Here is a 24,115-nt window from a genome sequence, read left to right as displayed (position 1 = left end):
TCAGTTTGCAGTTAGTAAATTTAAAGCCATGTGTGCTTTCCTGTTTGAAGCTACAGTACATGACATTAAACACAATGTCAATGTTTTTTTGTTCTGCCCATCAGCCTCTCCTGAATGGGAAATGAATGGCTTCAATTAGCCATTAGTCAGAGATGTATGATAATGAGACAATCCACAGAGCTAACTTGTTGTTTCCTCCTTTGTCCGTTTTGCACCAGGAGCGCCTGGCAGACTAATGTTGCCACTCTAATAACTACATGCCACACCAGGAAGAGGCCCGATGGAGCCTATGAATAATTAAGTAACATGATTACAATGATGAATGCTTCTACCTCTATCGGGCTATTTCACACTAGTCTTTGAAGGGAGGCCAGACAACAGAGTGTCACACATTGTGCGAAAGATGGTAGGGAGGGGGCAGGGAGACAAGGGGTGTATCCAAAGGATAGGGTGGTAGGGTGCATCAAGCTCAGCCTTGGGAGGAGGCAGAGACACAGGAGAAAAACGAATATTGAAAAAAAATAAATGAAGGAGGGGCTCTGGGGCAGGAAGTCCCCCACTATTTAGCCATCTGTGCTGCAGAGAAGCACAAAGACGTGCTCAGAAAGGCCAGTTTATGTGTGTGTTTCATGAATGCATGAGTTATGAACCTTTGAGTTCTATTTGTTTGTGGGTGTGTCCACATTTGTGATGGCTGTAGCTCAGTTGAGCGTGCTCTACTAATCAAAAGATGCTAATCAGGATTTTCCCAGCAGAGAAAAAGCTCATAGCAGACGCAATATTTACTGGATAGATGTACATTCTACCTTTAATTGTATGCGTCGTCCGTGTAATCAAATGACATAAATTCCATCCCTGAATTTGAAGTATAATTGAGAGCAAAACCCTGCGAAGTTTGCAGCCTAGAGTTTAGATTGTGCAAGACTGGGAGGTTATGCCACAACTTTTGCTATGAATTTCAGACTCTCAGTCATTTCAGGCATGTTGAAAGTGCTGTATGATAGACAGGAGCTGGGTTTCCATTGCCTTTTCTTGATTCACATTTATAAGATGTCAGTAAGAAAAGGTGAATACTGTAAAATATCAAAAGAACTTCAACAAATGAGCAGAAAAAAGTAAATATGTGTTCTTGAGGTGGTTTTTGTCTGTTTTGAAGATCCACATTAGGGTGATGTGACCTGGTAAAGATTCAAATGACGTGCCTTTGACTGACGTCTTCTCAGGTATGTGATATCCAGATGTTCCAAGAGATCAAAGGAATTTCTTGAGAAGACCTCTCTCCATTTTTCTCTCGTGGATGTCCACAGCAGCAGTTATTTGTTGTTTTGTTTTTTCCCCTCGAGGTTTGTTTTTGTTCAGGACAACTCCTTCCTCAACTGAATTACAATTTTTTGCAAAAAAGGCCCATTCCACCACCTTCTGCAGACACTACACAGAGCTCAGATTTAAGAGATAGGTTCTAGGAATTAAAACCTAAGCATATGTTTAATCCGTATTATGCTCAACTAGATTATCATTATAGTGTGTTTTGTTTAGATTAGACATCCAAAATGTATAGTTATTTGTCATGTGTCAAGCCATCTTTCTAGAATACACCGTATCTCTCCCCTAAAAGTTTGTATTCATACAATATGTTGTTTATTTTTAAGCTAATATATATATCTAATTTAACCCAGTTGGACTTGATGCAAAGCAGAAGTCTGCCTTGACATAGCTTGACATAACATGTGCACAGAGCGAGAGATATGTCCAACTAATGTCAAACAAGTACATGCATGCAGGGCATGTCCCTAAGATAACAAAGGAAGAATGAAGCAAATTAATTATTGATGCTTTGAACTCATGAAAGCGACATGAAAGCAGAATCAATCATGATTATACATGGTCTTTGTGATATCAAAGGCCTTGCATGACCGTGGCTGTAGAGATTACATGTTGCTCCCTGCACATCAGCATTAAAAGACTGGTGTGGTTCATCGATGTTCAGCCTGGCAGCTGCTTGTAAAATGTGACAAATGATAGGTGGGCTTCTCCCCTCTGCCTCCTCCACTATGGCTTGCTTGCCAGGCCCAACAGATTGCATCATTACAGAGGATGAAGTCATCCTGCAACATAAGGGTGGAACAGGTGCTGAAAATTTAATCAGAGCAGGATGGAAGATGCCGGCGGAACATGTAAACGCACAGCTTTGGCCCAAACTGACACAAGCATTTATGTTCATCATTGCAGTTATTTTATGTGCTCGACTCTGCAGCATAATATCCTTGACAAGAGGGTTATTTGTGAAAATGGAATTGACCGTGACTATATTTAAACCAAATGTTCCACTATGTCTGGTCCAGTGCAGTAAGTCCGTGCAGATGAATTTTGTGGATGTGTCCAGGCCATCCGTATGCATAGGATTCTGAGAAAGGAAAGCAGAGAAATAGTAGAATATCAAGGGAGCTAACGGAGGCAAAGAATCTGGTGAAAAGGCAGAAAGCCAGTCGATGTCTCTGGCTTTATATCACCAGGTTGTTATTAATGATGCGGCATTCCCTGCAGTGGGGAGCTGTCAAGCTACTGAGCTGTCTGCTTGTTCAGCCTAATCAGCACTAGGACATGATATGTGGAGTGCGGGATTGTGGAGGAGCACTGCCTTACCAGCCTTGAACCCTCCCACCCCCTCCTTGCTTGCTGACTGTACACAAAGATGCTTCAGTACTACACAGTGTTTTTTCACTGAGACATGGAGCAGTGTAGCCTTTTACTGGAGAGGAGTCATCGCTGACAGATTGTGCAGCATTATTGTGAAGCCAGCTGAGACGTACAGTGCAGTGCTCATGCACGACACTCTAAAGTTTAATTGACTTTAAAATGGAACTCAAGTGCCACAAGACGCTTAAAATCTTGAGCTTCAACTTTGTCAGGCCACAGTGAAAAGAGTTTTTGTACGTGCAAATAATAAGTAGTAAGCTGCTTAATAATCGTGGCACAAAAATGTGACTCATTCACTGTAGCAAAAACAAGTCTTAGCTGTGAACGGAAGCCCTAATGTTTCGCAATAGCTTACTATTGTGCCTGTAATGTGAACTGAGCAATGACTAAAGAGCCTGCAGCATTGTGAAAAAACCTTTTAACTGTTGGATTTCTGGATTTCTGTAGATAACGTTTAAAGCGCAGCTTCTTGACCAAACTTACTTTACATCTCTGTCCAAAGTTGAAATGTTGTCAAATTATTTTGTAATAAATAGCATTAAATTCTTATTGGTTTTAAAACAAAAATACTTCTGATAACTTCTGTTGATAGTCTGAAGATTATCTGTGAGAATTTTGGTGAAGATTAGATTTTTTTTTAAAAAGGGTTGAACTATTCTTGACCCAAGTTCTTCTGTTTAGACAAACGAAGGTCAAATATGTGAACCATCCAGGAAACTCGCTGTTTTCCAAATGCTCTTGAGTTGAATTGAGTCCATCTTCATTAGGTATTTACTCTTGGTTAACTGACCAACTGGCTAATGCACCACTCTGGCATCTTTGTGCAGGTCTGTACTGGCTGAGCTGTGGGTGGGGACAAAATGAATATGAAATAGACCGTTAGAGAACTTGATGTGCTATTAATTGATCTAAATCATTAGGTATTGATGTGTGTATTTTTACAAAACAGTTTCTATAATCTGACTGATCTGCTTAAAGGTACTTGTAAATAAGGAGCCAGTTTCAGGAAAATGTAAGAGATTCATTACCTGCAACCACTTAGAATTCAGTCTGGGTCAAAAAAAACAAGAAGGAGGTTTCTCTCCCACAATTGAGCCACAGGAGCATATTTACAGTATTTCTTATTAGGGGTTATCACAATAGGGCAATCTAATCTGGTCCCAGATCTGGCTTGAGATTTGGAGTGTAGTTTTGCTGGACTGGAGGTCAGGCTCTCAGGCTCCTGATGGACTACTATTGATTGGGAGGAATGTGGTGATACAGTTGCAGTCGCTCAGCATTGATTTTCTGCAAGTGCAGTAGTGGAGAGCAGGCAGAATGAGAGAGCTGGAGCTGCCGAGTTATCTTCTCGAATATCCGGAAGTTTCATGAATTTATTTATTTATTTATTTTTTGTCTTTGTGGCACTGACCTTCCCTGACTCAAAGAGATGTATCTGTTAGGCATTAGCTCAGCACCTGCCCTAGACAGACTGTTTCAGCAGCTCCAGCAGTGCTTTGCTATGCTTATCCTACAAAATACTTCACCAATTAGAATACAAAATAGTCAATAGCAAACCCAATCGGGCTGTGTGCTCTGGAGTTATTTTTTGTTTGATGGTTTGTTTGAATAAATGCACTTTGGCATGACAGCATCCATGCATTTACTGTCTGTGTAAAGGTGTGAGTGTTTGTGTGTAGGTTTATAACCATGAAATTGCATCTCCTTCGCATACGACTGTAATGTAGGATTTTAACCTGTTTTCCATACCTTTTTTTCTATTCATTCATTTTTCATGCTGTGATTTATTTTTTTTTTACTAGCAGGAACTTACAGGTACTTGAAATGTGCACAGCCATATTTTTATCATTTTAACATCTGTTTTGTTTAAATTAGAGAGAATAAGTTTTAGCATTTGGACTACAGCACAATAAACAGATGTTTATAAAAACACTTTACCGGTCTCAAGCAGCTTTTCAAGCATCTCCAAACAATTTAAAGTAACGATAAAAAATAATTCCAACAAGTTCTGTAGATGACGTCATGTGAAAATCTCTTTGCTTTGGGAAATGGTCATCAGTAATGAGAAGTGGATCTATAATTTGTAAGAAATCTGCTAAGATATATAGGAACACAAACTCCTCTTAGTATAATTAGAATGCATAGACTGCTCAAGGCTTATTATATTTATTGTACATTTACTTAGAGGCTTTTATATATTTATTTTATTCAGTATAAATTTTAATTAGGACTTCAAACACTTTAGCTCTGTTCTGCCCAAGCAAGGCTTTCCTTTGATCAGGCGTCACTCTCCCGTATTTTTCTCCTCCATTTCTTCCCTGTGGGCAACTTGCTTCTAATTGGCTTGGCGTCGCTGGTCTTGTCTGTCGTCAGTGCAGATGAAAGGATATGAGCTGTACATAGGCTCTCTGTTCTCTGCTATGAATGTTATCATCAAGTGCTGCACCAAGAATCTCCCACAGTTAGTCTTAACCTGACCTGTAGGAGACATGTTTCGGTAAACATGTCATAGTTGCACCAGAGATGACTCAGGCATCAAGTGGAACCTGAAAGAATGAATTTTTTAATGATACTAGAGGGCTCTGTTTTGTCTTTTAAAGTAGAGTAAGTCCTTTTTTGTGTTGTATATAGAGCTACCCAGCCCATCCCCTCTTTTATTCCTCCCTTGGTTCTCTCCGTCTCTGTCCTGTGTGTTAATGTAGTGAAGTGGCGCATCGGTCAATGAGCTTGTATTAACACCTGACTCCCAGCCCTAGCTGCTGTTTGTTCCTCTGTGTGGGGTCCCCTGGGTCCTCCCCCAAGCAGAAGCAACATATCCAAAGATCAATAACAGCATCCTAGACAGCCAGGGGAGGAAGGGAAAGAGTGGTGCTAAAGAGGGCCATCTATTACATGCTCTTGTATATCTTTTCTAAAAACCTTCCTCTTCATCCCTCTTCATTTTCTCAGAGATCGGTAATGTCAGAGAGACCACCAACTGAATTTTTGGCCCTTTATGTTTGTCACTACTGGATATTTTGGACAGGGTGTCTTAAATTGATCTTTTTGCTGCATTCTAGATATGCCAACATCTTTTTAAAGCTAGCAGTGTGCACTCCAGTTGATTCTCCTGTGCATTAGCCTCTTCTACATTCTCTCTTCCCCATTTCGATCTTTCACCACCTCTTAGTCTTGCACTCACACTCACACTCACACTCTCGGTCAAATGTTGGATAATGCTCGAGTGCATTAAGGTATTATCTGCCCCGGATCAGCTTCAATATTCCCCGCCCCTGTGTTTGTATTAACTCATCTCTCTTGCCTCTCTGTGCCCTCTAGGCTCTGGCTATGGCCGAGGTGAACGGGCCGGGCCAACAAGTGGCCGAGCCACAGATTGCCATGTTCTGTGGCCGTCAGCTTCTGCACATGAACGTTCAGACTGGCCAGTGGGAGCCGGATCCTCAAGGCCGCCAGGACTGCTTCAAAGATCCCAGCCAAATCCTGTCCTACTGTCATGAGGTAGGGATCTGAACTTCACTGAAACAGACATTTCCGTTGAAAGCCAGTTTGGATCAATACTACTAACAACATCATCATCAGAATCATATTGCTGGTTTTTGAAAAAATGTTGCATAAACTTGATAATGAATTGTTTAACACATAGCATAGCAAAATTCACATTCTTTTTTTTTCTAATTTGATTTGTCTAACACCTGCCCCATGAAATCTATATATTTAACCATATATAGTAGAGTGATGGTGGTCTGTTGGAATATTACAATATTTCATTCGTGCCACCATCCACCTATCCTCCTTTTGTTACCTACTACTGTATCTGTACTCATTTAACATCTGCCTTAAAGTAATTTGTGGTACACAAATCCTTCACATGCTGCTCTTTATAATTTGAAGTACAACAGTAAAAGCAGCCAAGCGCCATCTTGAGGCCAAAATAAAGATAGCCTCTACAAATAGCAGCAGCCATGAGTCTCAATAGCCTCTAATGTGATTAACTGGCACATTATGCATGTGCAATGGCTTTTACACAAGGCTTTGCTGTTATTGTTGATATTTGTGCAGATACCGTTTAAGTGTCCATCTAGACTCTGGGCCATTTAGATCTCTTTGAAGCTTGCACTTCAAATGGTAGGTCTATAGTTTCAATTTAATTAAAGTTAAAAATAGAAATACTGTAATATTTTTTGAGAAATGCGTGGTACGTCTAACATGACTTCAGTCAAATACACATTTAGATTACGGTATTTGTTGCATGACTCGTTCCCCTGTTAGCCCTGTCCCCTCTGACTGTGTGTGTCCCCCTATTCTTTCTCTTCCTCCTCCCTAATCCTGCAAATTATATTCTACCCCTTCCAACCAAACCCTGAGCTTCCCTAACAAATGTTCTCCTATCCAATTTTCCCGACCCACATCCACCCCCCCCTGCCTCTTCCTGTCCATCCACCTATCTGTTTTTGTGTCTCTGTCATCTCTGCATGTACCTGTTCATCCAGATGTATCCAGAGCTTCAAGTCTCTCATATAGAGGAGTCAAAAAGACCTGTCACCATCCCCTCCTGGTGTAAGAAAGGCTGGGGCCGCTGCCAGACGCACCCCTTCATCGTCCTGCCCTACCGCTGTCTGGGTAAGAGCAACACACAAAACTTTCATCATGGAATTAGAATAACAATACATGGATTTAGTTTTCCACGGTGTTCTTTGTGTTTCCTCGAGTGGTGTGGCAGGGACGGCATGAGCCTGAAAAGACAACCTTTGCATGTGTCTGGAATAGTTTTGTGCTTAATGTTAGGAGTCAGAATTTTTGGGGTTAAAAAATATAGAAAACATTTAATGTTGATTAACTCATAACAAACCAGAAGAGCAGTTGGAGACTGCATCTTCTGCCAAGGCCACAATTTGTACCTTACCTTATCTGCATTCCCACCAAGGTTTAATGGTTTTTTTTCCCTTTCCTTATGCACCACTTCTCTGCAGTTTAAATTCAGTTCCGCTCATTAGTTTTTGTCTAGTCCCAACAAGGAGACACATACAAACATCAATGATTACGAAGGCAGGGGGATCATCTCTCCACAATGGCGGAGCAAGTTTTTCGTATTTTTAGTTAGTTTGCTATTAGCACCGGTGAAAGTCGATAATACAAGTTACAAAATTCAGATTGAAACGCACAAAGCACCATGTGTCGATTAACAATATTTAGTGAGGTCTTGTCTCTTAAAAACCACTAGAGGGCCTGATAAGATGTATAATGGAAGAGTGAACATATATGGAGCGGTTGTGAGACTGCAGTGTAGGTTTGTAGTGTACAGGTCATCAGTTTTCTTTATTCATGAGCCTTAATTAACAATATGTATAATAATCATATTAAGAACATATATTTCAAAATAACAGACTATAAAAAATGTTAATATCTCTGTAATAAAACATACAGATAAATTAATTTTGGGCAAAACACTTTCCCACAGTAACTGCAGCTTTTCTGTTCTAAGTTCTTGCTCCTTACACATTTATGCCCCCCGTCACTCCCATTTTATGCGCCCCACAACCATTTAACTATCCCACTTCTGTTTCGTGGATTCAGACACACTCTTTCATTCAAGCTTCTTGAAGGTATGTTTCGTGTTTGAATGCAAGCGTGAGATGTGGTTAGATTAGAAGTTAAACCCGCACCTCTTCTTTAATCCTGCTGCAGGAGGCGAGTATGCGAGCGAGGCCCTGCTAGTGCCCGACAGATGCCGTTTTCTCCACCAGGAGCAGATGGATGCCTGCGAGAGCTACGTGTACTGGCACAACATTGCTAAGGAGGTGAGAAAGGCAAATGAATTGCAGCTGTAATTTTTTTTTTTGTCAAACTTGTACAGTGAAGGTTGATGAATATTAAGAAAAAGGAAGATGGGTGGTTTTTAGTTGATTTTCCATTGACCATACAAAAGCTCCTCTTACATAATGAATTTAAATCTTTAATCGTTTTCGCATGCTTTCGGGCATGGATTGATTCTCTGACGCATCTCAAAGCCTCAGTTCCACAGGTTTTGTCTCTTTTGATATCCGTACTGCACAATAACCTCTGAAGCACATTATTACAGCATGACTGTAAACAGTAAACAGCCTGAGAGCTCAGACCTACCGAACTTATAGAAAAGTACATGTCACTCATCTGCGGTTTTGCCAAAGACCCCAAACGGATAGAAAAGCACTATACTTTTCTGTCTTTTCAAATGGTAAATCAGAGTTTGGAACTTTTCAATGGGAAAAATATTTTTAAAAAGTGTTGTGACTTGAATATGTAATTTCATACTCCCAAATATGTGCTCTTAAGATCAGAAAAACACTAGTGTATCATGGAGTACTAATTCAATGCTCCTATCTGGGATTTGTATTACAGAACATCAAGGTGGCAGAGTTGAACTGTAACACACTCACATATCACTTCCCTTTTCTGCTTTCTTCTTCAGAGAAATGGAACTCAAAGTCTTAGGTTTTATTTAGACTTCATAGTATGTTCTACTCAATGTGAGCACTGCCTAAATGACATTATAATTTTGACTCTTTTTTTGTATATTCCTTTGCTTGTGTCAGGAATGCACTGCAGAGAATCTGGAGCTCCACAGCTACGGGATGCTGCTGCCATGTGGGGACCACTTCCGGGGTGTTGAATATGTGTGCTGCCCGGGCAGAAGCAGCTCCAGCGGTAGAGGAGAGACAGAGGAAAGCCCCGGTGGTCCTCAGACTCTGACTTCCCAGACAAGTGGAAAACTCAACTCTGTGTAAGATGATACAGCTTAACCGTGTAGAGATATTGAAGGATGAAGCCGCTGTTAGTATAGATGACATGTCTGAACTTTTCCACAGCAGTAAAGTGACAGCTCCCACTCCAAGCCCCTCTCCTGACACGGATATGGATGAGGCAGACATGGAAGAGGAGGATGACGAAGTGGTGGATGAAGAGGAGGAGGAAGAGGAGGAGGACATTGATGATGAGGAGGTGGAAGAGGATGAGGAAGAAGAGGCAATAGCTGTAAAAGATCCAGAGGACTATGCATACCCTATTGACTCGGGTCCCTACCAGACATCAGACTATTTGGACTCCTTTTACTATGAGAAAAGCAACAAACCCACCACCTCTGCACCTCTGATGAAGGAAGACAGCTGTGAGTGTTTTTTTTTCTATTGTAATAAAAATAAAAACTGTTGATGGGAATAACGAAATTAAAACGACTTACTGAAACTCCTGCAGCCAGAGAATAGTTTCGAATATTCTTTTCAAACATGTATTTCATGCGTGCATGCATGCATGCACTCAGTATATGCACAGGCATGCACACAAGTATCTCTTGATATTTATGAGAACTGTATTTTGGGGGTGTATTCATTTCCAGTTTAGCGTCCCAACAGTCTTAACAAAACCCTAACCTCAACAAATGTGTGTGTGAATGTGTTTCAGACAAATCTGGTGCATAACATACATTTAAAACCACAGCAAGGCAACAGCAGAGTTTATGTTTGTGTGCTCAGTAAATGGAACAGTTAACCACTTTACACATGAGCTTGAGCTAATTCTGGATGGGAAATTAAAAAGCACCCACTGTCCGCTCGGGTTACAGAGAAAGCGGTAAAGGAAATAGTGAAAGGCTTTTTGTTGTTGTTATGGGGGATATTACAATGTATGGAGGTTTATTTAGGTTTTTTTCTGAAATAATACCTAAATTATAAAAAACTTGCTGTTATAACTATAAGAAAAATAAAAACTTCCAATATGACTTTTTGACTGTAGTGCAGAGCAAGTTTCAGAGGAAAACACAGTCGGTTTCTTCACCGCAAAAAGCGTAAGGGGTTTTAAGAAGGCCGCATTATGTTTTATAAATCCTGGAAGGAACAGCCTGACAAGCTGATAAATAGTAAAAGACAGTGTGCAGTGGGACAAAAAGAATCTTAATTTGCAAACATGACTGCTTGTAAATCTTCCCAAGTCTTCAGTACTTTTCAATAATCTTCGTTACTTCGCTAAGAAATTTGTGATTTGCTGAAAGCACACAGATCTATGTCAGAGATGGGGCATTCGTGTCGCATTTCAACACAAACTGTCCATTAAACGATCGGGCCAATTCCTGCTTGGATCATACAACCTGTGTGGCAGTAACAACCTGTTTCCCACCTTTTCCCATCCAGTCACCACACCACGGCCCACAGATGGCGTTGATGTTTATTTCGAGAAGCCAGTGGATGATACCGAGCATGCCAACTTCCTGCGAGCCAAAACGGACCTGGAGGAGCGCAGAATGAAGCGCATCAATGAGGTAAATTTCACAGGGCTAAGAACAGGTTAACAGCATGTCAGCTGGCAGGGCACACTTTGACAGGTGATTTATTAATCTAGGGTGAGACTAGCTGTTGTTCTCTAATCTGATTTGTAGACTGAACATGATACAACTGCTTCAAGGGAGCGGATAAAAAAAAAAAAAAAAAAAGAGAGAAATGTGTTACATGCCACTAGCAATTGAAGAGGGGGACTGATGGACCTTAAAACCCCATTTGTAAAATAGTTGGCTGCAATGCAACATGAACTTAAATCTGTAATATGTTACTTAGATTTAATCTTCTTGTTAACAGACATGATTACCAAGAGTGCTGCAGGTTGGTGTGGTAGTTAACACCTTCCCCTGACAGCATTAGGGTTCCCAGTTTGAATCTCAGCTGGGGCCTTTCTGTGTGGGGTTCGCATGATCTCCTCATGTATTTGGGGGGTTTTTGGCCGGGTACTTCATCTTCCTTTTGCTGTCCAAAAACATGCATGTTAGGCTAATTGGTAATTCTGGATAGAGCTTTGGAGTGAGTGTGAGCTTGTATGGTTGTTTGTCTCATTTGTTTCTGTGTTTTCCCTGTGATGGACTGGCAACCCATCCAAGTTGTACCCTGCCTCTCGCCCAGTGGCAGCTGGGATAGGCTAAAGCCCCTCATACGATGCTGCATTTAGCAAAGCGGGGATGGAAAATGAATGGCTGCGCAAGAACAAAGAAAATGATTTTCCGTGTCTTCACCAACAAACTTCATTGTATTTAGAAAGATGTAAACAAATCTGCAGTTTGAGACCAGCAGCACACTCAAGTAAGAGTTGAGAGAGAGGAAAAAAGGACAAAAAAGTATAGTGAATATACAAGTTACTCCACTCTAAGAGATTCTACGGTCAGCGTATTAGCTGGTGACGGGTGAGGGTTTCAGGATTGAGTACAAAAGGAGCATTCACAAAAGGCTTAATCTTTCCAAGACAGGACGACTCACCACTTTGATCGATCAGTTAGATTGTATGCCGTAAGATGGACAGAAACACCACATTTGGGATAAACATGCATCTTGTTTGCGTCCCAAAGTTTAGAAAGACGATCCAAACTGTCAAGCGAAAGGTGTAAAAGCCGGCATTTGTTATGGGATGAAACTGCATCGGTGTGCAGGGCAGTGAAAGACATTTATTGGTATTTTGAGAGACACACGCTGCCATCATGGTGACATCTTTTCCCAGGAGGGCTGTGGTTATTTCAGCTGCACAATGCCTGATGTCATTCTGCTTGCATGACTTCCAACAGCATGGCTTTAGAGAGGCAGAGTTTGTGCTTGACTGGCCTGTCGGTAGTACAGGTCTGTTTCCAGTTAGAAATATATATATTCTATTGAGTTACTGAGCAGTGAGAATAGAGACAGACAGAGTCCTCTCGTAAAACTGCAACAATTAGTATTCTCAATTGTCAGTGATTAGAAAGTGTTACAAAAAGCTAGGCCGATGTAACATAATGGTAAACATGACTCTCTCGTAAATCTTTTTGAGTGTGCTGTTTATTTTCTTAATACAATAGAGATGAGAAAATGATTAAATTTCTGCTTACGTCTGTCAAATAAAGCTTTAAACAAGTTAACAAATCTTGCGTTTAGGTTTGGTGCATTTGAGAAAACGTTCAAGCTTTTCTGGAAGTAGGATTTTGTATTTCATGGCATGTGGAACTTTTCTCTAATCTCTATAGAATGGAATAGAAATCGTGCATTCCCCAGCACTTTGCTCGTAAAGGGAATATTTTTCTTTTATGTCTTTCTCTAAAAAGACAAAATATCGATTAAACAGGAAACGAAGGATTAGATCAATGAAAGATAGAACCAATCGCTGACAGCATCTGTGTTTTTGTATGTGGGTACGATCTTTGCTGCTAATCTGAAGAGAACTCAGAGAAGTTGCTCTGCAGCTTCAAGATTGGTTCCTTGATTGTTAGTTTTGACTGTGTCTTTTTTCGTCCCTCAGATCATGAAGGAATGGGCAGAGGCCGACAACAAGTCAAAAAACCTTCCAAAATCAGAACGACAGGTCCTGAATGAGGTAAAGAGACATTTGTCGGCCTGCTTTATAGACTTTGTTCAACACTCAGAAATCCTTGAGGAATCTTACAGGATTAGTGTAATTTATTCTTGTATCAACCCACTCATTTTGTCTCCACCAGCACTTCCAGTCAGTGCTGCAGACTCTGGAGGAGCAAGTCGCAGGGGAGAGGCAGAGGCTGGTGGAGACGCATCTTGCCAGAGTCGAGGCCATTCTCAACAACAACCGCCGCCTGGCACTGGAGAACTACCTGACTGCAGTGCAATCTGATCCCCCCCAGGTAATCTGTCCTGGAGTGCTGAGCAGTGCGGAAAATTAACATAAATAAAATAAACCCTGGTATCAACCATAAATCTGCTTTAGTTTCCACACATCAGGCAGTAAATGAGATGAGCCCTGACTCTGTTTCTCTAATAAACTGTGCCTTCCAGCCTGAGCGCGTGCTGCAGGCTCTGAAGCGGTACATGGCTGCTGAGCAGAAGGACCGCAGACACACACTGAGGCACTACCAGCATATTGTGGCTGTCGACCCCCAGAAAGCTGAGCAAATGAAATTCCAGGTGAGAGCTTTTGACTTGTATGGTTACTTCTTGCTGATAGGGAAACACACAGAACACTGTGTGCTGAATAATGAGAACATGCTACATATAAATAATTATGAAACGAAAGCTTATTGTGTTCTTCTTGTCAAGATAAGATTAAAGCCTGTCTTTGTTGACATCAAAACCAACTTTATACACGTAGAAAGACGTACTCTCTTAGATCTGAGGGGCCATTTTGGCAATCATTTCCTTTATTCATTTTGCAGGTGTACACACATCTCCATGTGATTGAGGAGAGGATGAACCAGAGCCTTGCACTCTTATACAAGGATCCTACGTTGGCTGAGGAACTACACAATAATATTCGTGAGCGAAACTACAGTTATTCATTTTAAAATTTGCAAACCATTCTGTGTACTCTGTTGTCTTTTTATATATTTTACTTTTCTTTTTTCTTTTTTTTTTTTGCAATCCTATAGAGGAGCTGGTCAAAGCAGAACGAGGAGACATCAGTGAGCTCATGACAACCTCTTTCTCTGAGACTCGCACCACTGAGGAGCTCCTGCCAGCTGAGAGTGAGGAAGAGAAGGATGATGAAGAGGAGGAGGAGAGAGCCTTCCAGAACAGGCCTTATCCTCCTAACACTGGTACACGTTGATCTGCTCCTCTCACACGCATTCACAAATCTAGCATCCTCTTAACTGTAATAAAAAATGATGAACACCTTTTTGTAGGTTGCTGTTAATTACTTTTTTCCCCTTCTTTTTCACAACAGAATTGCAGTCTAGTAAGAGAGGTGAGCAAGCATTCAGCATCGTTAAAACATGGAAATGTACCCATTACAATAATTACAATATTTCATGTAAGCTAACTCTATTATTGCTTTTTTTATGTCCATCCTCATGTCTGCAGAGGATGAATATGATTATACCACATCTGAGAGAGGCCCTACTTATGAATATGAGGAAAAGGTAACATCATGATCACGTTAGCTTGTCAGAATGGCTTCAAATATTTCAGTTAGACAGAATGCTTACAAAAAGGGAATCTCTGATGCTTGTACACTTTATTTTCAGTGTTTCTATAATTTCCTTACTCTTTCACATTCCCTCTCCTCTTAGATAAACACCTCAGCAGAGCTCATCCAGGTGGTCAAATCCAATGAGATTGCAAGAGATGAGCTGGTAAGAGCAAGAGTGATCTATTAAATAGTGCATTCTATTTTGTCCTGCACATTTCTGCTATTTAATCTTACACGTTTCTCTCTTTCCATAGCAACCTGACGCCTTGGAGACGTTTAACCGTGGCGCCATGGTGGGGTTGCTGGTGGTGGCTGTGGCTATTGCCATGGTGATGGTAATCAGCCTGCTGCTGGTGCGCAGGAAGCCATATGGCACTATTAGCCATGGCATAGTAGAGGTAGGAACCCAGCTAGGCTATTTAAGCTAAGCACAGTCTTAAAATACCATTGTTGGTTTGTTTTTTCTTACCTTGCTGTTTCACCAGAATATAGGTCTACAGGGATGATCTAAGTTATATATCCACATCATCGTGATATCTTTTTTTTGTTTTGTTTTGGCCTCAGGAATGTTGTCAGAATAAGTCTGTTTAAATGTGCCATCGTACGATGGAAGTTTTAGAAACTGCCGTAGCTTTGGATGAAACTGAAGTAAAGCAAGGTTGAACAGCAATGTAATAGGGGGTCATGTCACTCAACTAGTTGAGCAGGTGTCCCATATAAAGAGGCTGTAGTTTCTTGTCATAGCTGGTTCGGGTTCGAGTCTTGGCCTGGAACCTTTACCCACTCTCGCTGCCCCCTTTCCTGTCTACCCGCTGTCAACCGAAGGCAACCAGACCCCGAAAAACCTTTTTAAAAGAAAACGACAGTGCGACAAGTCATTTCAAGCCAGGTTTAATTTTAGGGCGCGTGTGTGTTATTGTTGCCAAAATGTTCAATTGTTGCATTGGGCTTGGTATTCATGCAAATGTCTTTATTTGTTTTGTGGGAAAATTGTTAAATAAGAAAAGCGAAAGCACGCTTACATCTGCACAGACGTGTATGAAGCGACAGCGCTACACTTACAGTAGCTGAGCGTGCAAAAAGAAAAAAAAAAAGAAGAAAAAAGAAAAAAGTCTTCAAGCAGCAGCAGGAAGTTGCTGCTCCTAAACATGTTCAGTGTATAAACTTGGGCTGCCACTGCCTAAAACCTTTCAAGTGCAACCAGCAGTTGCAATTTAAAGCAAATAATAAATTAATTTTAGCGTTTTTTATATGTATATGTATATGTATATGTATAAAGTTAGTCTTCCGCACAAATGTTGTCTGTGTGAAGCATCTAAGTTCACCCCCCACGTCTTTCTCTTTCAGTCACATACACATACAATACATTATACTTTACCCCCCACCCCCCTACCGATAAATGATCATGCACAGAGGATTACTCATTAGACCACACTGTCGCCGATTTTCAGATTTACTGAAATCTAGTTGAGGCAGTCATACATTACGGATATCCTACATTCCAAGCCTTCATTCGCTAATTGTGTTCTTCATATTAAGTAAATGCTTTACTCACATCTCAGGCGACAGTGAGATGCTTGCTTGTGGATTTGTCCTCGGTGTAATAATTCAAGCCCTTGTGTGTTTCATAGCAGGTTGACCCCATGCTGACACCAGAGGAACGACAGCTCAACAAAATGCAAAACCATGGTTATGAAAACCCCACCTACAAGTTCTTTGAGCAGATGAACTGAAGCACTTGGGGGGCTGCCAGCAAGTCATGACCACCTGCCCCCCCCCCTCCACTCTTCTTTAAAGTGGTGTCCTGCACTCCCTTTCGGATTTATGATGTGTTGCTAATCTAAAGTAACTCTTAAAGTACGGGGTACTTCCCAAGCCCAACAATAACCTTTCATCAGAATGTGAATAATAAGATATGATACAATCCCATTACACCTGTCGTAACCTAGTGCACCTTTGGGTTGACAGGGCCACAGCGTTTCATCAACCTGGAAACACTCACCTCATGCTCGCGGCATGACTTGACCTATTGCTCCTCACTACAGTTTGAATGGTGCATAATGCTTTATAGTATTTATTTTTCAGTAGAAGATTCTGTTCAAATTGTACCACAGTTGGATATAGTGTATCTGTGTAGATGAGTGTGACGGAGTACAATAATTGTGTAATTCTCAATGCTAAAGGGTATTGACCCCCAGCTAATTAAGTTAAACGTACCTCCGTGAACTACTGTAACATCCAGCAGCATTAAGCAAAGATGTGGCGGTGTATGCTTTGAATGTATGAGACAATAAGGCTTTAAATTAAAACACAGACCACACTAATCAGTACACACCTACAGTATGCACTGGTGGTACAGGAAAAAAAAGTTTTTGTCTTCTGGGGATCTGCATTCAATATTATTATGAGTTATTTGGCAAAACAGACCAAATATATCATTTAGCTAATTATGTCCGTTAAGGGGTTTCTTTTATTTGTTCTGGTATCTGAAGAGCTGTTAAACAGAATAATTAGAGGTCCGTCATTTTGATGAAAGCATGACAACTTGGTGTATGATGCCGCAGTATTTTTTTTTTTGTGTCGCTCCTGTCATTGCTTTTGAAAAGTCAGAAATGTCACCGTTCAAAAATGGACGCTGTAAATAACGTAAGAAATACATGCTACTAGATGTAGGCATTTCTATGATTAATTTGCATTGATGTAATGGAATAATACATTTGAAAAAAAATAAATAGTAGAACATTGTGCTGTTATGAGAGGGAGAAACATTTTCCTAACATGGCTGATTGAAAACGGACTGTTGTAAAAACCAGCACAAGACAACGACACAGCAACTTCTTTCTGAATGTATTTGAGGTAGACGTTGAGATTCCATCCTCTTTTCAGTAACGCATCGCTCCCCTTAGTAAACCTCAGTAGGACTAGTGACGTTCCACACATCCGAGAGTCTACATGCCCTCATCATCACTTTGTGTTAGCAGCCTTGTCACCTTCACATTTTGCAGGTGCGAATTAGAGCGGTGGAACTATTAGATGTATTATACTGAGCGGTGGAGTGTAAAGAGGGCACAGCTATAGTAATGTGAAGCATCTGTGTGTGAAGTAACTCCTAGAAACACACCACACTCTGGCATGGTAGTAGTACTAGTCTTGAAATAGGCCACATTGACATCATGGAACTCATCAACACTAAATGATAGTACTCTATAGAAGCTTTTTTTAAGTTACTCTCCTCATAAAAAGCTTTTCACTGAATGACTCATCGTAGTTTTTCATGTTTATGATCAACATAATACCCTGTATAGGTAAGTGGGAAAAGGGGTTGCCCCTTTTTTTTCTGACTGATTGTTTACTGCTTAGTGTGTCACTTTGATTTCCTTTAGCCACGTCTAGTTCACTTCAAGATCTATCGGACCATCTTGGTTAAGAAAGGTCACATTGTGTTCATCAGTCTTTAACTATATGCTATAGTACAGATAATCCATACCAAAATCAGGCTGTACTTTTCTTGTTTATTTTATTTGCCATTTTCTGTCAAACCTGCATTTGTTCTGTTCATTCCTCACAGAAGTGGGGGGGAAAAAAGATTATGTTTTACTTGTGGAGGGGTTTTTTATGTTAAATTTGCTTGAAAAAAGCAAAAAATCGTGACTTAGTTTGTCTCGTCGGGCAGGTTAACAGCAGGTTGTGGTTGTGTTATGACAGGTTAAGAGAAGTCATAGCCCTTGTATAGTTTGTACAGCTTCGTTAGTGAATGAAAACATTGTATGTTCACAGTTTAAGTCAGTTGATCTTGTAATGATACTACTGAAACCTTAGATGAGAATAAGCTTGCCTGTGTTTCCCAAACCACTGAAGGTTTCCTACCAGCATTTAGCAGACTTAGAATGGTGTATACTAAAGTTACTCAAATCACATTTGTAATTAAGTCCTCTGTCGAATCCTAGACTGATTTGTTTGTCTGTCCCCTTACTTCCCGACGAAATATAAACTATGTTATTGAGATTTTAATTGCTGCATTATTGCCTTTTACAATGCTGTGTTTTGGATGTAATTATTCTGTTTGGTTTTTTTTTATATGTAATAATCAGTTGGATCAAGGGTCATGCGTTTCACATGTAATCAGGAGCTTGTACATGAAAATAGAGATAACATTCAGAAATGTGAAATATAGACAGATACATGCCTAATTGACAAGGACTGGCACGAAGCACAACAAGAACAAATTCGTCCATTTATGTTAAAGCTTCTAAATGTAAGACTGGTTGTCCGATTTCAATTTTACTCAAGGGATATTGTTAGTATTATTGAGAAAGCTGTTCTTCATTTCCATTGAGACCTTTAACCAAAGACATGCTCCATAAATTATCAGACAGATTTCCTAATTTGGCAAAAAATGTTATCTGTGTAACTGTATGGTAAGCAATCCAACAAGTTGAATCTGGTCAAGTTAATTAATAGTGTAATAAAAGTGACTGACCCATTAGATATTGTCGGTGTTTTTTTTTTTTAATTTAATTTTCTTAGTCACAGACATGCTCCTTTTCTCTAAAACAGGTACCATATTCACCTCCAGAAAAGTTCTTTTCCATCTCACTGAGGCAGCATGCAGGAGATTGAAAACTGACTATGACTATGACGTAAGTTGTGTCATTGCCACAATCAGGGGGAAATCCTCTGGCCTACTCCCACTGAAAAATGTAATGTTTTCTTCTAGTCCATGTCCTCAGTTTAATTTCTTTGGAAAAGGAAACCTAACTATAAGAATTGAAAGAAAAAACAAAATACTGAGTCCACTGATATCTTCATGGGATTTGCCTAAACCTACGCGTGTTTGTGAGTCGAACACTGACGTAACATAATACCTTTGGTATTAAAGCTTTCTACAAGATAAAAATCTAACCAAGGTTGAGATAAGCATGTCTCAGTTTTCAGCATGGAGTTTCAGTAACTCCTTAAACCACAGTCTCATTTCTGTGAAGGCAAAAATTGCAGCTCACTTCCTTTGTCAGGAAAAGCAACCTTCTAGCATAGCACCTCTCTAACCTCTGCTGAATTGAAAAAAAAAAAAAAACTCTCAATGACGAAAAAAGGCACAAAAAGCTGATGGTAAGCTGAGAATATGCCATGGCTAAAATATTTAATCAAGGCTTCGGAGAAGCTGCAGCAACCCCGAAAGTGACTTGGCAAGTCTGGCATGGTCCTAGATCAGAGGCTCTGTATGCTACACAAATCTAGAAATTTGAGGTACTGCCCCAAAAAGGTGATGAAAAGTTTTCCCATTCACTTCTAAAAAAAAAAAAAAGGTTCCATCTTGAGCTTTCTTTCTTTTCTTAAAGATCTGACTGAATTACTGATTTAATTATGGCCCGAGGTAAATCAATATTATTCTGGAATTTTTTTATATGTACATTGATTTTAGGTTTCCCAAACTAACCCATTTGTACAAGATAAAAGATCATTTTCAAATATTTGAAATATCGAAAACAAAATGAGATCATGAAAAAATATCCACTCAGTATTACTTACTGCTCATGTACTACTGTGTTTTTTTTTTTTTCCTGTGGGAGGTACAACAGAACTGAAAAGATCAAATCGTACAATTTGCTTCACGGCTTTGGATGGACTTTTAACCCAACAATTTGGTAATTCATAATTCATGACTAAAGTGGACATGGCTTAGGACTACTCGACAGAGCTTTGTTCAAATACTACTAAAACTGGTATAGACATTCACTGGATGCCATCACGTTTAAAATGCTGTCAAACTTTTTTTTGTTTGTGCAATTTTTACCAAAATATTTGAGAATACATGAAAAGCTGACAGAATGACACTTAAATCTGCTTGTAATTTTTACTGAGTCCGACCATTTCTCAAACATTTCAGTGCATGAACTAAATCTTGATTGTGTTATGGTATTGCCTCAGTTTTGGGAAAGTGTTGAAAAATCACAGAAAACCATGTTGCCTTGTAAATTAATCGACATCTCTGGGAACATGGGCGTCGCACCTGTGGGGATTTCACCCCCACTTTTACAGCAAGATGGTTTCACAAATCCCAAACAAGGTTTTAATGAATCTACAGCCTCTTTAGAATAATTCCATCCAGATTTGAGCAGTCTAACTATTGTAGTTTCCATACAGGACTTAGTTTAGTGCGATCAAAATGCAAAAATGCAGTGAAATGGCCATCCATTTAATTTGCGAATCGGAACCAACTTCAGCGTCGTGTCTATGGGCTTGATGTGGCGCTCATGTGCCACCCCTGGAACACCCCCACATTTAAAATCACTGCTCCACCCCTGTCTGGGAATATAAAGGGTTCAAATCCGCTTGTGGCCAAGTTCTGGTGGCCAGCAGCGTAGTATTGTATGCATGGGAATGGTTTTCGAGTGGGCAATGCTCACAACTCAAATGCTTGCTGTCTACTGGGACCCTCATCAGTTTTGTGTAATTTTTCTTCAGAGATACGTTGCCTCCAATGACAGTCTGCAACTCATTATAATGCCGCCAGTTGCTGATGAGTAGCCTACTTTCTTTGGAACTCACTGTAGAGCAATGAGTAATGGTATGTCGTAGCTGCTGCTGTGTTTAATGTCAATTTCATTTAAAGTCTGAGCAAATGACTGCCTTAAGCAAATCATTTCTCTGAACATTTATAAGCATTCATCAGACCCTCAAAAAAAAAAAAAGCAACTAATAAGCAGTCTTGACACAGTTCCCAAAGCTCACTTGTGTAGGTAGTCCTCACACTTCCCTCACCCACAATTTACAAAGAAGTGACATGCCCCAGCCCCTAGCCCTAAACAGGCTCACTTCTTCCAAACCACAACACTGACGGGTAGTCCTGCTCACCCAGATTACTGTGAAAAGGCTCTGTGGCTGTACAGTGACAGTTTGCCATTGATACCTCCAGCGCACATCAGTCATCTTGGTAGTGGTTCCTCTGAAGTCGGCTGCTCACATCCCGCCACTGTGGTAATGTAAGTCGACTCATATTAAACCAGACTTTAATCACGTCGCACTCTGAGTGTGCTTTTTATTTAGTTCAGTAACACTTTGATTCATTCAGCAAAACAACAATATGAAACCCCTTAGTATACAGAAAATAAGTCGCATTGTAGGTAGATCAAAGATAGCATCGCCTGCGACGTGCATTTAATCAATTCAAAGATAACTATCACTCGTCTCAAGACGCCACACGATAACAAGCGCAGAGCAGCTTTTCACCTTATTTATCCCACATAGTCACCCCAGTGAGTCACCAATGGGTGGGGTGTCTGATGGTGATTGTTAAACTGACAGTGAGGGGATAGCAGATGCTGAGGTGTGTGGTGTGGGGGGGCTGACAGTCTTCATATTACTGGAAGGTGAAGCCCAGTGCATCACCCCTTGTGGTATATTTCCTATTTAGCGCAAAGTGACATTTAAGCGTCGGTATGGTGCTAATTTGTCTGAGGGGAATAGATGAGATCACACTGTCCAGTGGTTTAAGTAACATTTGGCAATGACTGTGTGCAAAGGCAGTAGCCAAATGTCAGCACCCATGCTTGTACAACTGCCCACATCCACACACAGAAACCTCTGCGTGAAGGTAATCATGAATGGTCAGTTATCGTGTATTACAAGCGGTGCACATACAATGTATATCTGTGCCTCATGGAAATGTCGGTTGAGCTCCCATCTGCATGCATCAACATGCAAAACCTGAGATCACAGCCATTAAAAGGAAACCAGCTAGAGGTTAACACTATGTGCATATCATGCATGGCATGATCATTCAGGTGTGATGTGGACGGGACAACCGAGTTAAGTTTTGATCAATGACAAACTCTACCAGCTCTTCACAGTCTCAATGCCTTCTGGATTGATGCTAAAATGACACAATAATTGTCCTGTATGGTACTGCAAAGCTGCTTAGACTCCAAAATAGTAAAGTAATATCTTATCGGTTCATCACTGAACAGGAAAGAGCAGGCTTGGAGAAAATTGATCAGATTCCTTTTAACGAAGGACACATTCTGTATGTTGAACGGTGCAAGAATTTTGTTTTAACAATAGATTTATCAAAAACAATAAGACTGCTCCTTCTACCCTTTTAGTTCTTTTGTTTATTAACAAACACAGAGGTTTCAGGGAAGGCGTTTTTACTATCTGTCACAACTGCGCATGCCGACACATGATGGCAAGATTAAGGACTTGAAGTGAGATAACTTATCTCTTATGACAGCTCATGCAATATCAAGCACAGTATAAAGCAGGCGCGTGTTCCTCTGCACAAGCCCTATATTCAAGTGCCTCACACAGTAAGGGAACAGGAAATACATTTGTGCTGATTTGCTTCATTTCACCTAGATTTTAGAAAGAGCTACGCAGTCCTCTAAGGCACTCCTGTAAGGGGGTTTCCAGGGGGGACATATCTATGGGCACACAGCAGATTCCCTCCGTGCACGAGTGGAAATCTGTGATCAAATGTGATGTACCACTGAGCGATGTAACCCTGTGGCTCTCTTCTATACACTTTACCGAATGCAAACCACCACATATATGTGAATAGATGAATGTGACTGGGCTGATTTGGCCCAGGAGTTCAGAAACCTGTTTCAGCGGGAGGAAGTCCAGGAGGATTCTACCAGAGACAATAATGCACAAGCTTTCAGTTTTGTCTTGTTGTATAACTTTCAGAATAGTTGATTGATTACAGTGACTTAAAGTGGAACCGTTGGCTAAACCTCTAAGATAAAGTAGTGCTGTTGTGAGTAACACCATAACTTTTATTTTTTCACAAGAAAACTTCAAAATGGGACCTCAGTCATCGGGACTGACATACTTTTGTTAGTGTCTACATTTCCTCTTCCTCTACACACTCGCATATCATTCATGACCGTCTGCCAAGTAATCAACAACAATTGATGTAAACCTAGTAGCAATATACAAACTATAAACATTTCTCTTACGCCAGACAATTCCCATGGATGGGTCTTATTAATATTAGACCCATTTTCACCCAAACAAAACTTATTAAGTGCTTAAAGAGCATAGCACATCTGAATTCATTGCAGGTGAGACCCGCTTAAAGCAAAAAATATTAGCACCATACCATATCACATAGTCTTCCCTTGATTTGTGCCCTAAGTGGATTATAAGCGAATTGGTTGAAATATTCACGCCTGAATTTGATTTGATTTCCTTCAGTGGAGCTGTTGTCTCATGTCTATATTTATAACTATGGTGATTAAAAATACCACTCTGCCACCACACAGAGGGCTTGTTTTCATTTTCAATACAAGAAACATCTTGCAGACATATGTTACAATGGAGTTTGTGTTTGGAGTTAAAGCAGTAAAAACTAAAGGAATTAGAATTAGAATTTGAAACAGCTGCAGCCAAACTCCTGCGCATGCACCCAAACTACCAAAACCTCAGAGCTATCTGAAATCTCTTATTATATTTCCTGCTTTTTTCAGGGCTGTCTTACATCCATCTGTGCATCAGTAAATTC

At 40.4% G+C, this 24,115-nt stretch overlaps 1 protein-coding gene across 4 annotated transcripts in view; it reads left to right on the top strand.

The window, feature by feature from the left end:
* Positions 1-19,099, top strand: part of aplp1 (amyloid beta (A4) precursor-like protein 1) — a 34,751-nt gene extending 15,652 nt beyond the window's left edge. The window contains exons 2-17 of one of the 4 annotated variants that reach the window (XM_075465246.1): positions 6,016-6,195; positions 7,188-7,317; positions 8,383-8,495; positions 9,270-9,457; positions 9,546-9,841; positions 10,860-10,987; positions 12,976-13,050; positions 13,172-13,330; positions 13,482-13,610; positions 13,859-13,958; positions 14,072-14,239; positions 14,368-14,388; positions 14,505-14,563; positions 14,714-14,776; positions 14,868-15,011; positions 16,245-19,099. In XM_075465246.1, coding sequence (XP_075321361.1) covers positions 6,016-6,195; positions 7,188-7,317; positions 8,383-8,495; positions 9,270-9,457; positions 9,546-9,841; positions 10,860-10,987; positions 12,976-13,050; positions 13,172-13,330; positions 13,482-13,610; positions 13,859-13,958; positions 14,072-14,239; positions 14,368-14,388; positions 14,505-14,563; positions 14,714-14,776; positions 14,868-15,011; positions 16,245-16,346 — 2,055 coding nt within the window. In that variant the 3' untranslated portion in view covers positions 16,347-19,099. Of the gene's footprint in view, positions 1-6,015; positions 6,196-7,187; positions 7,318-8,382; positions 8,496-9,269; positions 9,458-9,542; positions 9,842-10,859; positions 10,988-12,975; positions 13,051-13,171; positions 13,331-13,481; positions 13,611-13,858; positions 13,959-14,071; positions 14,240-14,367; positions 14,389-14,504; positions 14,564-14,713; positions 14,777-14,867; positions 15,012-16,244 lie in introns of all 4 variants that reach the window. The other 3 variants (XM_075465247.1, XM_075465244.1, XM_075465245.1) reach the window with 3 other exon arrangements.
* The last annotated feature ends 5,016 nt before the right edge of the window (positions 19,100-24,115 follow it).

The sequence above is a fragment of the Odontesthes bonariensis genome, chromosome 5 (genome assembly GCF_027942865.1).
Source record: "Odontesthes bonariensis isolate fOdoBon6 chromosome 5, fOdoBon6.hap1, whole genome shotgun sequence".
Lineage (NCBI taxonomy): Eukaryota > Metazoa > Chordata > Actinopteri > Atheriniformes > Atherinopsidae > Odontesthes > Odontesthes bonariensis.
Note: the sequence above shows the minus strand (reverse complement) of the source record. Positions and strands in the feature narration are given on the sequence as shown.